The sequence below is a fragment of the Anarhichas minor genome, unplaced genomic scaffold (genome assembly GCF_050575085.1).
Source record: "Anarhichas minor isolate MPS153535 unplaced genomic scaffold, ASM5057508v1 ptg000007l, whole genome shotgun sequence".
NCBI classification, from domain to species: domain Eukaryota; kingdom Metazoa; phylum Chordata; class Actinopteri; order Perciformes; family Anarhichadidae; genus Anarhichas; species Anarhichas minor.
Window position 1 is genome coordinate 17,032,567 of NW_027466453.1, and position 13,197 is coordinate 17,045,763.

The following is a 13,197-nucleotide window of genomic DNA, read 5'->3' on the forward strand; positions in this document are numbered from 1 at the left end:
TATCAAACATTTTAAACATGTACTTATCATTGTTCTCCTCCCACTTGTCTGGCTCTTGTTGGGTTTCAGTGTAGGGCTAGACTAGTGAAATCAATTATGTATGATGCCACGTTAATTCAATGTAAGAACTACAATACCCACAATCCCGTGCGACAAAAAGCCGCTTTAGCTGACGACGTGGCCAAGGAACGTCCCAACGTCTCGTTTCAGCAGACCGGGCCGATTCAAACAGGGCTAACCGGCTTTATTCGTAGCGTCTTTCATTTCAACAAGCCTCTCTACAAGTTTGACACCATCATGTCTGGGAAAACCAAGAACCGGAGCGCCGCGAACGCAGAGTCGATAACCGGCGGTGTGTCCTGCGATGAGCGCATCTTGCGGGATTGTCATCAACTGTACACGGAGCCGGACAGTGGTGAGTTGGCTGACATGATGTGCTGGACTCAACCCCGTCAGTGGAAGTCACTCCAAACATTCGCCTTTGCTTTAGTTAAGTTGAGCTAGCGAGCTGTTTGCTGCCCTGTGGTTATAGCCCGGTCAGCTAGCTAACTGACACGGGGGCTACCGTTAACCGTTAGCTGGCCATTAAACAAGGCGTGTGTGTTGGCTGACGTTGCGCTAACTAGCTAGCGTTAATGCTAGTTCTATTAGCCACGCTCAGCTGGCAATTCTTTATCTATGAGTCAGCCACGCAGTCACGGCGTTTTTTGCAACGTATGCTAGCTCATGATGTAACCTATATAGAGAGTTTGTAGTGTCCCTTCACAAGAGACACAGGGGCGTCGCTAAGGATTCTGGGTCTTCAGAAAATGAATGAAGTACAATCTTTTTTTTCTTTTCTTTTCTTTTTTTTTTTCTTTTTTTACTTTATTACTTCTATGCTTTTACAACATGTTTAAAAACGAAACACTCCCACTAAAAAGTTTGGGGCCATTCTCCAGCTCCTGGTCTTGCTCTTGTCTGTCTGACCTGAGCCCTTCAGGTGCAGCCACAGCACCATGATGACTCCAGTTTTACTTGATGGATAATTTACATCCTTTATTTTTGATCATGTTTATTCCAGGACTGATCTCGGTAGCCGAATCTGTTAATGTGAAGTTGCTGCCGCCCAGGAAGAAGATCACTGTGATGCTGATGGGCAACCACTCTGCTGGGAAAAGCTCCTTCATCAACTGGTAAACATGTTTTTTAAAAAGTATGCCCCGACGTACTTTATAGATCGCAAGCCTGTCCGCCCAAGACAAAACTTCTCCTCCATCTTTGCTTCACTAAATTGTTTCTGACATTTTCCTCTTTTTTGGTCAGGTATGTGGAAGAGCACATCCAGCGCACTGGAGTGGCTATTGAGACCCAAGGCTTCAACTTCATTACAAGTGGGCGCAAGAGAGAATCTCTCACAGTGAGTACAACTGTACAAAAACAACAATTATTGTAAGAAAGGATTCGGTCCAGGAAGAAGCAACAAATTGGGAATTTGTCCCAACTTTGACTGTTTTATGGACGTTTATATAACTCCTCATGATAATTACTTATTACATTAACTTGAATTAGTTCCTCTCACGTGTTTTCAGTTCTTCGGGAGATCCTGGTTCACAAACTATCGACGACTAATCTGGTTCTGCTTTTCTTTAGGGAAACGCAACCCTTCATCTATATCCACACTTCAAGCCTCTGCAAGAGTTCAAAGGTTAGACTTCAGCTCAAATCACAACCCTCCCCACAAGCATTCAAGTTATTTTACACTGCTCCAGCCGTGTGGCTTCAGCGGTACGTTTTCTTCTATTGTAAAGTGATCACTGTCGATCTGATTTGTGATGTTCTTGGAATTGGTTTTCAGGGGTTTCGGAGTACTTGAGCACAGAGATCTGCACGTCACGACAGAAACGGTTCAGCCTGGTGACATTTGTGGATTCTCCAGGGTTGGTGGACGGTGACATGAAGTATCCGTTTGACGTGGACGAGGTTATCATGTGGCTGGGTGAGTGGCCACACGCTGACCGTGCCTGTTGTGGTACTGTAGTTAAATACTGGCATTAAAAAGCACCAGGCCATCGTTATTTCTGCCACAGTGTTTGTTAGTGAGCTTTTTCCAGGTTAACTGCTCCTCTCACCATTTCCTCTGCGAACTAACTTTGATTATTTGTAACCATCTGTCGCACTCAGGCGATCTCTGTGACCTGGTTCTGGTCTTCTTCGATCCCATGGGTCAGGCTCTGTGCAAGCGCTCCCTCAACATCGTGGAGCGTATGAACGAGAAACATGGAGATCGGCTGCGATTCTACCTGAGCAAGGCGGACGAGGCCGGGGGGGAGTCGGACAGACAGGTCCGCACAGCAACAGCATGATTTACACACGCTTGTGTTCTGGGACACGTTGTCCTTTCCAAACATTATCCACTCCTCATATGAACAGTTTCCACATGTTTAAGAATTTAAAAAATGCACTGATATATTTACACTAAGGCCCCTCCAGGAGGAATGATAACCTAAAATAAAAACATGTCCTCTTCCTGTTAAGATGTGTGGGAAGTTTAAAATGGCTCAAGAGTCTTTTCCAGTGTAGGTTTTAAAGTATGTCTGAGCGCAGAACACTTATTTCTTTGTCTTTATGCGACTGTCTGTCTCAGAGAGTAATGATGCAGATTGTCCAGGAGCTCTGCAAGCGACCGGGACTCAACAAATGTGGTTTTGACATGCCCACCATCTACATTCCTAACCCAAATAAGGTGAGAGTTGCACTTTCATTGAGCTCCAGGTGATTTAAAACTTAGAACTTCACTGACGGGTGCACATTGTCTTTGTTCCCGTTCTCAGCCAAGTCGCTGTGTAAACCAGATCGAGGAGGCCTGTCGCACCATCGAGAAAACCATCAACCAAACGGTCCAGAACACACTGAACTCCCTGGAGAAGGACTGTGAGCTCATCAGCGAGGCCATCACTGACACGCTCGGTAACGACAGGTAACTTCACACAAACACTTTGCATTTAAAAAAAACTGTTTCATCGCCTCCTAATCACCCCGACTGTGATGGCGATCCACACGGTGACATCGGTCAGACAATAAGCTTAAGCCCCTCTGCTCTCACAGGCAGACCAGTGCTATGAACCGGCGGGCGCGCTGTAAGAGCTGCCTGCTCACTCTGCTGGGCTTCACCGTCCCTCTGGCTCTGATGGCGTTGCTGGTGCTGGGCATTCTGTCCCAGGAGCTGCTGGAGGTGGCTCTGGGCCGCGAGGGCACAGAGACGCTCTCCCTCTACCTGGTGAGTGTTTGAAGCGAGTGCACCACCACCACTGCTGCAGTTGCTGCTACGTCTGCATCTAAAGCAGTCGAGTCTGATTTTGAGCCGCTCCTGTGATCCACAGTCTCCGGTGGTCAAAGTGTTTGACTCGCTGTCTGTGGAGCAGCGTCTTTACGGCTGTGGAGGAATGGTCCTGCTCTCCTTCCTCCTGCTCATCATCGCCCGCTTCGCCTTCAGGTAGGACGATAACAGCACCGCCATCTGCTGCTTTACTGCTACTTACTGTAAAGTCACTGTTTTCATTCGTTGTGATAGTTGTTTTATTTTCAGATTAGGATTCTATTTCAGTTTATTTCTTTTGCTTTCTATAATGAACACAACTACACTTAACTAGAAGGGCACTCTGAGAGTCCAGGCCAAGGCCAAATGCTTTGCATGTTTCCTCCCCTTTATATGGATCAGCTCCTAAATGTAATGGGTTCATCCTCGGTCCGTGCGACACCCTTCCACCACGTTTTAATGAAAATCGGGCCGGTAGTTTTTCACGTAATCCTGCCGACAAACAAACCAAACCAAACCTCCATGGCGGAGTTAATTAATTATTTAAATATTAAAGTAATTTGTCAAGCAATATGTGCCAAATATTCCTTATATAGCAAATGTGTTTTTAATTAATCACAAATATAATAATGTGATTTAATTGATGATGTCAATAGTTAGATGCAGCTGTGTTTTGTACATAAACTACATGTGTACTCCGTGTAGTATCCTTGTATCTGAGGTTCTGTTATGTTTTCCTTACCCTTAATATTTGACTGTTTTTGACACTTTTTTTATTTCCTTTGTGGAATCAAGAACATAATCGATGTGAAGCAGACTCATGTGATTTTGGGTTCCCTTGGATTTGCAGCTTTGCTCTTGACAAAGGCTCAAAACAAACGTCAGCTTGTATGTTAATAACAAATCTCATCAAATTCCCTTCAATCCTCTGCAGGACTCGACCGACTCTTTCAGGCAAACAGAAAAGACAACTGCAGGAGAAGCTGGAGTACATTCAGGAGGTGGTCAAGAGCAAGAAGGTATTATGTCTGTCTGTCTCTTTCTCTCTGTGTCTGTGTCTCTATCTCTGTCTGTCTGTCTCTATATAATAGACGGTATAGTGTTGAACCGTCTGTTGTGTCCCTCTAGAAAAAGCTGTATGAAGAATACCTTCGGCAGAGTGTCAGCGATCACGACATGGACTTGTAAAGACGGACGGAGACGGAGACGACGATTCAGCATCCCGACACCGACGCTGGATCAAATGAAATAAAAGCTTTGCCGAGGTTTCACTCCGGCCGTCGTGTCCCTCCGACCCCTCGATGCTGCGTCTCGTTGTGCGGATGTAAATTATAAGCACATGGTACGCTCGTAGAAACCCATCACAGATCTGGTGCTCTGGATAATGTAAAGCCCCGTTTACCTTTTTAGATGTTACCTCTGTGAACACACTAACTGCATAATAGTTTGGAAATGAGCTCTTGTTACTGATTACTTGTTGTGAGCATTTCTATACATGTATTTCGTGCCTCTGCTCCAGTCAAAATAATTCAGGCTCATACCACTCTAACATGTTTAAAACATTTGCAAACTATTTATAACGTTCCTTTATGAGTCACTTTGAATGCGTTTTTGAAGACTTTCACCAGCATTTTATACAGAACTCTGACTGCCTGGCATCATGAAGTTATAATTTTTGGGTATTAATCATGAACGTCTGTCTAATATGTAGAATATTCTATTGTACACACAACTCATGTAAATGAAGTAAATGTCCAGCAAACATTTTTCCAGTGACGTTTCTATTTTCCTCTTCTACATTGTGACCATGTTTTAATTACTGAAGACTTAAATATAAAAGTTAAATATACCGTCTGTCTTCAGATTGTTCTGTAGATCTTTAAAAACAGTATCGACATTAAGTGTCTGCTCTTCTTCTGGTGCTCTGATGAAAGCAGGGCCACGTTTTGGATTATACTTCACATCTTGATTTACGTTCGGTGGAGGTTGCATCGGTTTCTTTCCACACCCTGTTTGACTGCAGCTGGATGAAGCAGAGACAGGATGCTTGCCGTCCCGCTGTAGATCTCAGATTTCTAGATGAAAATCGAAGAGAGGCGTGTAAGAGTATCGGGGCTTGAGTTGGATCACTTCTATGAATAGACCCACAGTTTTGTTCTCAGCGTGTAGATGTTAGGATTCTGCTGTTATCACAGATTTATAACTGAAGCTGAATGTGTGTGTGGCTTCCAGTTTGGTGTCATTTGGATTGTGCATATTTTTTTTTTTGGTTGAAAAGCAAACACAGGAAACTATACACCTTGGATAGTCATTCCCTTGTCAAGCAAAGGAAGCAGGTGCAAAAAGACTGCTGCCAATAAAATAGTTTCCAGGTTAATCTTAAAGCTGGTTTTTAACATCTTTATAACTTATTTCACTTGTCATTCTTCAACAGATTACGTTTATTAATCACTTAAATAAGAGTCCTGCTCTTTGACGCAGAAGAGGGATTAACCCAAACATGAAACATTATCAAGTCCCTCTAAACTTAACTCACATTTGAGTTTAAGTCGTTGAACGTATACGACATCATCATGATTACATAATCTCTCCTCTGTAGAGGACAACAGAGGACTGTGCATCATGTCAGCATGAAGTGTGAAGAGTGACCTGCCTGTCAAAGCTGATAACAGCCAGAGAGCATTATGCACTTTGCAACTAGCTTTGTGAAAAGGACAGACTTTTCTACAAACATATTTGTTTTGTTTAACGGAGGAATTGGACAGTTTAGCCGCCACAGAGCGACATCATTCATGATGACAGCGAGGTCGGATCAGCAGGTCCCTCCTTGTGCTCAGAGCTCCTCCATTCCAGTCCGTTAAATATTGTGGATCCAGCACAACAACCTACAAGATAGAGAATCCATGACTGAACTGCACGATCACCTGCAGGATATTCTGCACTCTGTTAAAGCATTCAGTACACTCACCTTTTCACTTTTAGAATCTGGCAAATTTAGAAAAAGAGGGAATAATTTAAATGCCGGTGAATCTAAAAAATGAGATGTGATTTTCAGTATTTGGGGGATTTCTTTCATTAATTCATGTTATTCATTTATTTTCTTAAGAGTAATACTGTCGGTTTTTGGGAGCAGTCATAACATGCCAGTCAGGAATTCATCTGAGAACAAAATATATATAAAACAACCTCAAATTGCCAAAATGTTCTCGGTGACTTAACCCTTGATCTTCCTCATTATGACATGGTAAAAGATAATTAAAAACATTTAATTATGTTTATTATACACCAACTTTTTCTTCCATCAAATGGAAACATCTCATATATATTATTATATATATCTTTTGACAGCTGCAACTTGCTGCCAGAGGACCTGTCGGATGTAATGAAGACTTACTTGAATGAATAAATAATGTAACGGTATTAACGGACAGTCAATACTGTGGTTCAGACACAGTGGCCATGAAGAGATACCTGATGACCAGGATGTGGCAGCTACAAAAAGAAAACACGTTCACACCTTTCTTGACATTTAAGAAACAGAGACATTAGAAGTCAAACAGGGAGAGCCACGTGAGAACAGGAAGGAGGTTGACGTGATTTCCGCAGGCTTTAGACCGGGGGAAGCTGTTTCCTGAAGTTGACACTGCGCGGATCGTTTCCACACTAAAACACTGCTGCCCGTTCAAAATGACTCCGACGCGTTTCACGGACTTTTGATAGACGTGTTTCTTCTTCTTCTTCTTCTTCTTCTTCTCGACAGTTGAGCTGCTGAAGATGAGCTCAAAGACTGAAGACACAGGTAATAAAAAACATCAACGTTCAACTTGAATTCGCTTTACTTCCACCGTGACGTGCTGTGAGGTGTCACTGACTGTTTAACGGCTTTAATTTGAATGAGCATTCACGGTTAACCTGTTGATTGTGAAGCAGCTCTGGTCAGTTAGCCGACAAAACGGCCTGTTAGCATCGTTGACCATAGGAATGAACGGGCGCGGCTAGCCGCAAGCTAACACATTAGCTTAACTTAACTGGTGTCTAAGCTGTGGTCTCTGGACCTCTTATAAACCACGCTGACTCAATGCGAGAGCTCTGTTTCTCGTCTTTAATGTGCTATTATCACCGCTATGGGACGACTGTATCATCTCATATGTATCACAACAACTTGATATGTAGATTTGGTGCTTTTTGAGACTAAAACCTGTTGCAGGGGGCTTTAACAGCAGCTTATCAAACTAAAGGTTTACCTTCAACTTAAACTGTAAAGTTGTCCAACATAAGAAGACATTCATCACAATAGTCAAAGAAATGTAACACATTGTGTACATGTTGGTGGAGTCTTTACATCCATAACTATATCAATAATTCAGTTTTATTTGGCATAATGATATAAGGTAATAATAATAATGTTATGTCAATCATAGACCCCAGGACCCTGACAGCTAAAACACATACTTAGTGTTGTCTAATCATCTTGATGCTTCCAAATGTAAAGAGAATAACTCATAAACCTGATGACATTCCACAGAAAAAGACACATTCATGCTGTAAAACAGGATTAAATACATTTCCAGCTCTATAACTGTTTATTATATGACTTTATATAAAGCTCTTCCTCTCCCAAATCCAAACAAGTCTTTTTGTACTTCTGCTGTTGGAGTTCACCTCTCTGTTGTTAAACAGCTGATCCCAGATGTTGATATCAACAATAGGATTACAGGCTGCTCTTTCTGTTTCTGTCAATGACCAAATAAACAAAACAAACGTGATAATATTTTCTTATTTGGTGCAATGCTTTATGTATTACATGTATAAGCCTGGTTTGTGGCACACAGAGGGGTTATATATTTTTATAATATAATATTTTTCTACATATTTGGTTTTAATAAGGTCAGAAGTAAAGATGACATACTTGTCATTATTATTGCTATTTTTCCATTAACTACAGTGGAGTCAGTTGGACTTCTTTAGTATATTTACTCATTAGGCTCATTTATAAATGGGGCTCATTCTCATTGATCTCTGTGTGCTCAGCAACGTGACCGATTTGTTATGTTTCCACACATACACTCAAAAAACTAAGAATATTGTCAGGTGGGGTCATTCACGGCCTAATCCTTGTTCATTAAATGTTTGTTACGACACACAAACACACTCTTACGTGACTGATCTGTATTTAAAGGCTTTGGGTGCAGCTTTACAAAACTAAATGATGCAGACGTAATGAAGCTGAAACACATTCTTCATCATTTTTCAGAGGCGGGCCTGCAGGCCCAGCTAGCTGAGCTCCGAGCTCAGGCCGAACACTGGCAGGGCGTGGCGACGATCTGTGAGCTGAGCAAACAGGAGGAACTGGCAGAGCTGCAAAAACAATGTGATCAAGAGATCCAGTCCCTGCAGGAGGCCCTGAGAGGTCAGTGTGGGTTTGTCTCAGCGCCTTCATGTTTGTGTGTGCGTGATAAGCACGGTGCGTTTGTGCCCATTTATCTGATTTCACGTTGAAACGTTTTTTTGTTTCCTGTTTGTGTAATTTCTAAACTATGTAGTTGAGGTATTCACTAAGGTCAAATGTCAGGAGGGGACAGGGAAACAGTTACATGTAGGGCAAGTTATACTCCTTTTTAAAACAAGGAAAATTTAATTAAGAAAGTAAACGTATAGCTGCTTTTGAGATTGTTTTATTAGCAAGACTTTAAAGTATCGTGAGTTTATGCAACGTTTTTTTTTAAGAATCTCAACCGTTCGTCTGACTGGAGGATTAAATCATTATTTCGTGCTGCTTTTTGTCTTCACAGAGACGGCAGCGCAGTATGAGGCCCGGATATCCGTCCTTCAGTCTGCGGAGTGGAGGAGAGCCAGTGGACAGACCGTGGTCAGTGTTTGACGTGTCTTTTATTCTCTTAAAGTGTTCCCAAATGTCCTGGACGTAACCCCAGGTTTTCCTCTACCTGATAGATCAGTGGACGGAGAGGCAGGACGGAGGCAGAAGTCCCCAGCAATGAATCCACCGCATCGATCACCAACAGCCTGACGGAGGCCGAGGCCACGCTGCCGACGGACAGGAGGCACAACCAATCAGCGGAGCTGGAGGCGGTGGCGGAGGGAGAAGGGGCTCCTCTTTCGTCAGAGGCGTATTTTTCACTGCGGCACTGCGACTCGGCCTCGTTGTCCTCCTTCTCTTTGGACACGCCCTCTCTGCCCAGAAAACTCCACGCTCAGGAGGACACCGACTCTCTGGTCTCCACAGGAACGTTGGTGCCGGAAGCCATCTACCTGCCGCCGGCCGGTCACCGGCTGATCACGCACGGCGACTGGGATGCACTCAATGCTCAGGTACAGTGTTCTATCGTATCAAGAGTCAGGTTTTACACAACAAATGACGTAGCGGCGTAACGACGGTGTGCTGTGTTGGGCAGGTGTCAGAGCTGCGAGGGGAGGCGAGTCGGCTGCAGGCTGAGAAGGAGGAGCTGGAGAGGGAGCTGGACACACAGACCAACCACACACACAAGCAGGTGAGCAGCTCTGCTCTGAGTGTGTGTCGACAGCCGGCACAATCACACAGTGGATGTGACGTGTGCAGACTTACACATGTTCATTTGTTTGTGTGTTCAGGTATCAATGCTCCAGTGTCAGGTCCACACTTCAGAGGCCCTCCTCCAGGATTTGCAGAAATCTTTCAGCCAATCACAGAATGCCGTGCAGAGTCGGCTGGTGAGTCACATGATGTCGATCCTACAGAGTGTTTGTGACTCTGGGGGGGGGGGGCACGTTTGCCAGCCCCCTGCAAAGAAAGTCTGTCACATAACTCAATTGTAAAATCACAATATAATGATTTGACATTTCACGTTTGTACACATTACACTAACGGTGTTTAATTAGTGACCTTTAGAGGTACAGCGCCAGGCCAGCTGTTTCCCTCCTTTTACAGTTTTTATGCTAAGCTAAGCTAACTGGCTGATGGCTCCAGCTGCATATTTACTGTACAGACATAAATGTTACATTTTAATGTGGCTGTTTTGTATTTCAACCCTCTTGATTAAAATGAAAAAGACGCCAAGAACAGAAATGAAGTTGCGGCTCTTAAATTTGTTTTTTGCCATAAACGCATCCCGAGTGCATCGTGACTCACTCATCCATCACACAGGGATGAAGCCGACAGAAGTCACTAGATTCCTAGCTGCATATTACATATTACAGAAGGTAAGATGACCTCATTCAGTAGATGGAGGTGTTCAAATCTGCATTTGTGTGTCCAGGCAGAGTTGTCGTTTTCCCAGAGGAAGGTGTGCAGTGAGCTGTCCAGACTGAAAGGAGAGGAGGTGGAGGAGGAGGGACCAGACTCTTCATCGTTCCCAGCAACGCTGCAGGTAGAATCACTGTTCTAGGTTTTCATTTACACTTTATCTGCTAAAAACTCATGCAAACATGGATGTTAGCACAATTAATAAACTAATGTATTTGACATTAATTACATCCGGTTTAGTAATCTTTTCACACAGTGTTGTAAAGGGAACCTGTGGGAAGCTTATTTTATGTAACTTCCCTTTAGCTAGTTGCTGCTTTCTTCATTTCAGATAGTTGCTGTGATGACTGTAAAATATTGAAACGGCTTAATTAATTGGAGGTTAATTTTGTAATGAAGTTGTTAATGTCCTGGCAGATTGTGTTTGATCCCGAACAGCTTTAACAGCAGTGACTGTTTATGTGCTGACGGTTGACTCTGACCTGCAGGGGGCGCACTCTGAGGAGCGGCTCCGCATCGAGATTGTCAACCTGAGGGAGCAGCTGGACACCCGGACAGAGGAGAACGGTCTGTGGATTATATTATTGTTATTATTATATATTATATATATTCAGGGCAGGTTTGCATCACTGACTGTCTTGACACTGAACCATGTTTTAATCTTCCTCTCTCTCTTCCTGCCTGCGCCCACTCGCAACTACTGTCATCAGAAGTTTTAGAAGGTGAGTCCACAACTTTATTATTAGTCTGGTAAACCAATCAGTAGCTCTTGTGATTGGTTTAGAAACTAAATAAATAAGAAGCCACTTTTCATAAGCTGTATTTCTTCCGTCCTTCCTCGTGCGTGCAGTGCAGCTGTCCAGTCTGAAGACGGAGACGGAGAGGATCCAGAGTCAGAAGGACCAGCTGCAGGCTGAACTGCTGGCCTGCCGCACTGAACTGGACGCCCTGCGGGTGGCGCTGTCTCACGTGCATTGCACCAACAAGACCCTCACTGATGATAAAGTAAATCCAACCTGCTTTAGTGCTCCTGCTGATGCTCGTAATGATCACTGCTGCCTGTGTGCCTCAGTGAAGTCTGTAGTGCTCTCATTCTCAGAAATACTGAAATATTAACATAATGAGCATCAAGTGTGACAAACCCGACTCGTGAATTGTTACGCTTACATTGCGAATATTAAAAATAGTGCTAATCCGTCATTGTTTGTCCGTGGCTGTCAGGCGGCTCTGCATCAACAGTGTCTGGAGCTGCGCAGCCAAGTGATCAGTATGCGCTCGCAGGCCGACACCATCCAGACCGTCCAGAGGGACTTTGTCCAGCTCTCCCAGTCGCTGCAGGTGAGACGCAATATACAGTTGTAGACGTTTGCTTGAGTGGAGGATCGATGGTAAAAAGAAAATGTAAATATTATTCTGATCGCCGTCTGTCCCTTCAGGTGAAGCTGGAGGTAATTCGGCAGGCTGAGAGTCTTGAACAAGTCAGAGAAATCCTGGAGGAAGGAGTCAGTGAAGCTGGTTCCCCGCCTGCAGACGCTTCCTGAGTTTATATATATAATTATATATATATATATATATATATTGGAACCAAAGAGCACAGACGGAGATTTAACTTCTCCAAAAAGGACCAACCAACCATGTGAAATACTGTCGTGACCACTGGGATCATCACAGCTGGTGCTGCTAGCACTGCTAACATTCGATGTTCCTAAAGAGACGTTATTGTTGTGATCGAGGTGACGGTTCGGTGACTGAAACCGAACAGACTGTTGCTCTGCTACCAAAGTGATGACGTTGTTCACATTCCCTTTGTCTTACATCCTCTACTAACACACATGTAAATGTTTTCTGTTAAAACTGACATGATTCCAGCAAAACACTCAACATTCCAACGCTCCATATTTCACTGTATCACTAATTGATTATGCTTTGTAAAGCAAAGGATCACAGTGCAATAATGAACAATAGTGACACAAAGTAGAAACTCTCCTAAATTAACTTCAGGTGTGGTTTTCATCATATGCATTATTTGTCTTGTAGCTCAGCGTCGTTAACTGATCTTGTCCGTAGTCGCTTTTAGACTTCAAGCTAATTATTGATTGTGGATTTGAACAGAAGCTCAGAAAAACTCTACGAAGGAATGTGAATGTGTTCCACATTGTTTTGTGTTAATACATGTTGGAAAGTGAAGACAGGCCATCACTATCTTCTCTTCGACCTTTGAGCTCGTATTCAAATATTAAGATAAAGTTTCTCAACCCTGGGCTCGGAGCTCCGTGCAGAGCCGCCTAATATGCAAAAAGGGTCAACGGAAATGTAAAAGACTGATGTGCATAATAATATATTTCTCTACACAATATACTTTAATATACCGTATAATTTGATCATTTACATTTAACCTATTTTAAAATACATGATCTTGAAAATAATACAAAGTACAGCCACTGCAAATTCAACTTTAACAACTTCACCACCGGCCATAAAACCCTGAATAGTGTAAAGAGTTAACTGTAGACAGATCTCAAAGTATTAATACAGAGTTATACATCAGTTTGTGACTTCATTGTGATAATAGCTGTAACTGTCTCACTTGTGCAACAACTCTCATAAACTAAACTACGTTCATAAATGTGTTTGTTTTTACGTTAATGCAGTTACACCT

General features: G+C 43.2%; 2 protein-coding genes across 2 annotated transcripts; both read left to right on the forward strand.

The window, feature by feature from the left end:
- The first annotated feature begins 182 nt into the window (after positions 1–182).
- Positions 183–5,064, forward strand: LOC142945003 (uncharacterized). The gene is made up of 12 exons (XM_076086269.1): positions 183–415; positions 1,064–1,175; positions 1,306–1,399; positions 1,633–1,687; positions 1,838–1,978; positions 2,164–2,324; positions 2,627–2,725; positions 2,814–2,959; positions 3,088–3,259; positions 3,363–3,475; positions 4,233–4,317; positions 4,427–5,064. The coding sequence occupies exons 1-12, from the start codon at positions 298–300 to the stop codon at positions 4,484–4,486; spliced, it is 1,356 nt and encodes a 451-aa protein (XP_075942384.1). The 5' UTR covers positions 183–297; the 3' UTR covers positions 4,487–5,064.
- Positions 5,065–6,926: 1,862 nt separating this feature from the next.
- Positions 6,927–13,164, forward strand: rabep2 (rabaptin, RAB GTPase binding effector protein 2). The gene is made up of 12 exons (XM_076086271.1): positions 6,927–7,097; positions 8,553–8,708; positions 9,091–9,167; positions 9,251–9,628; positions 9,712–9,807; positions 9,908–10,006; positions 10,552–10,656; positions 11,021–11,105; positions 11,249–11,260; positions 11,389–11,543; positions 11,760–11,876; positions 11,975–13,164. Exons 1-12 carry the CDS (start codon positions 7,073–7,075, stop codon positions 12,077–12,079), a joined length of 1,410 nt encoding a protein of 469 aa, XP_075942386.1. The 5' UTR covers positions 6,927–7,072; the 3' UTR covers positions 12,080–13,164.
- Positions 13,165–13,197: the final 33 nt, after the last annotated feature.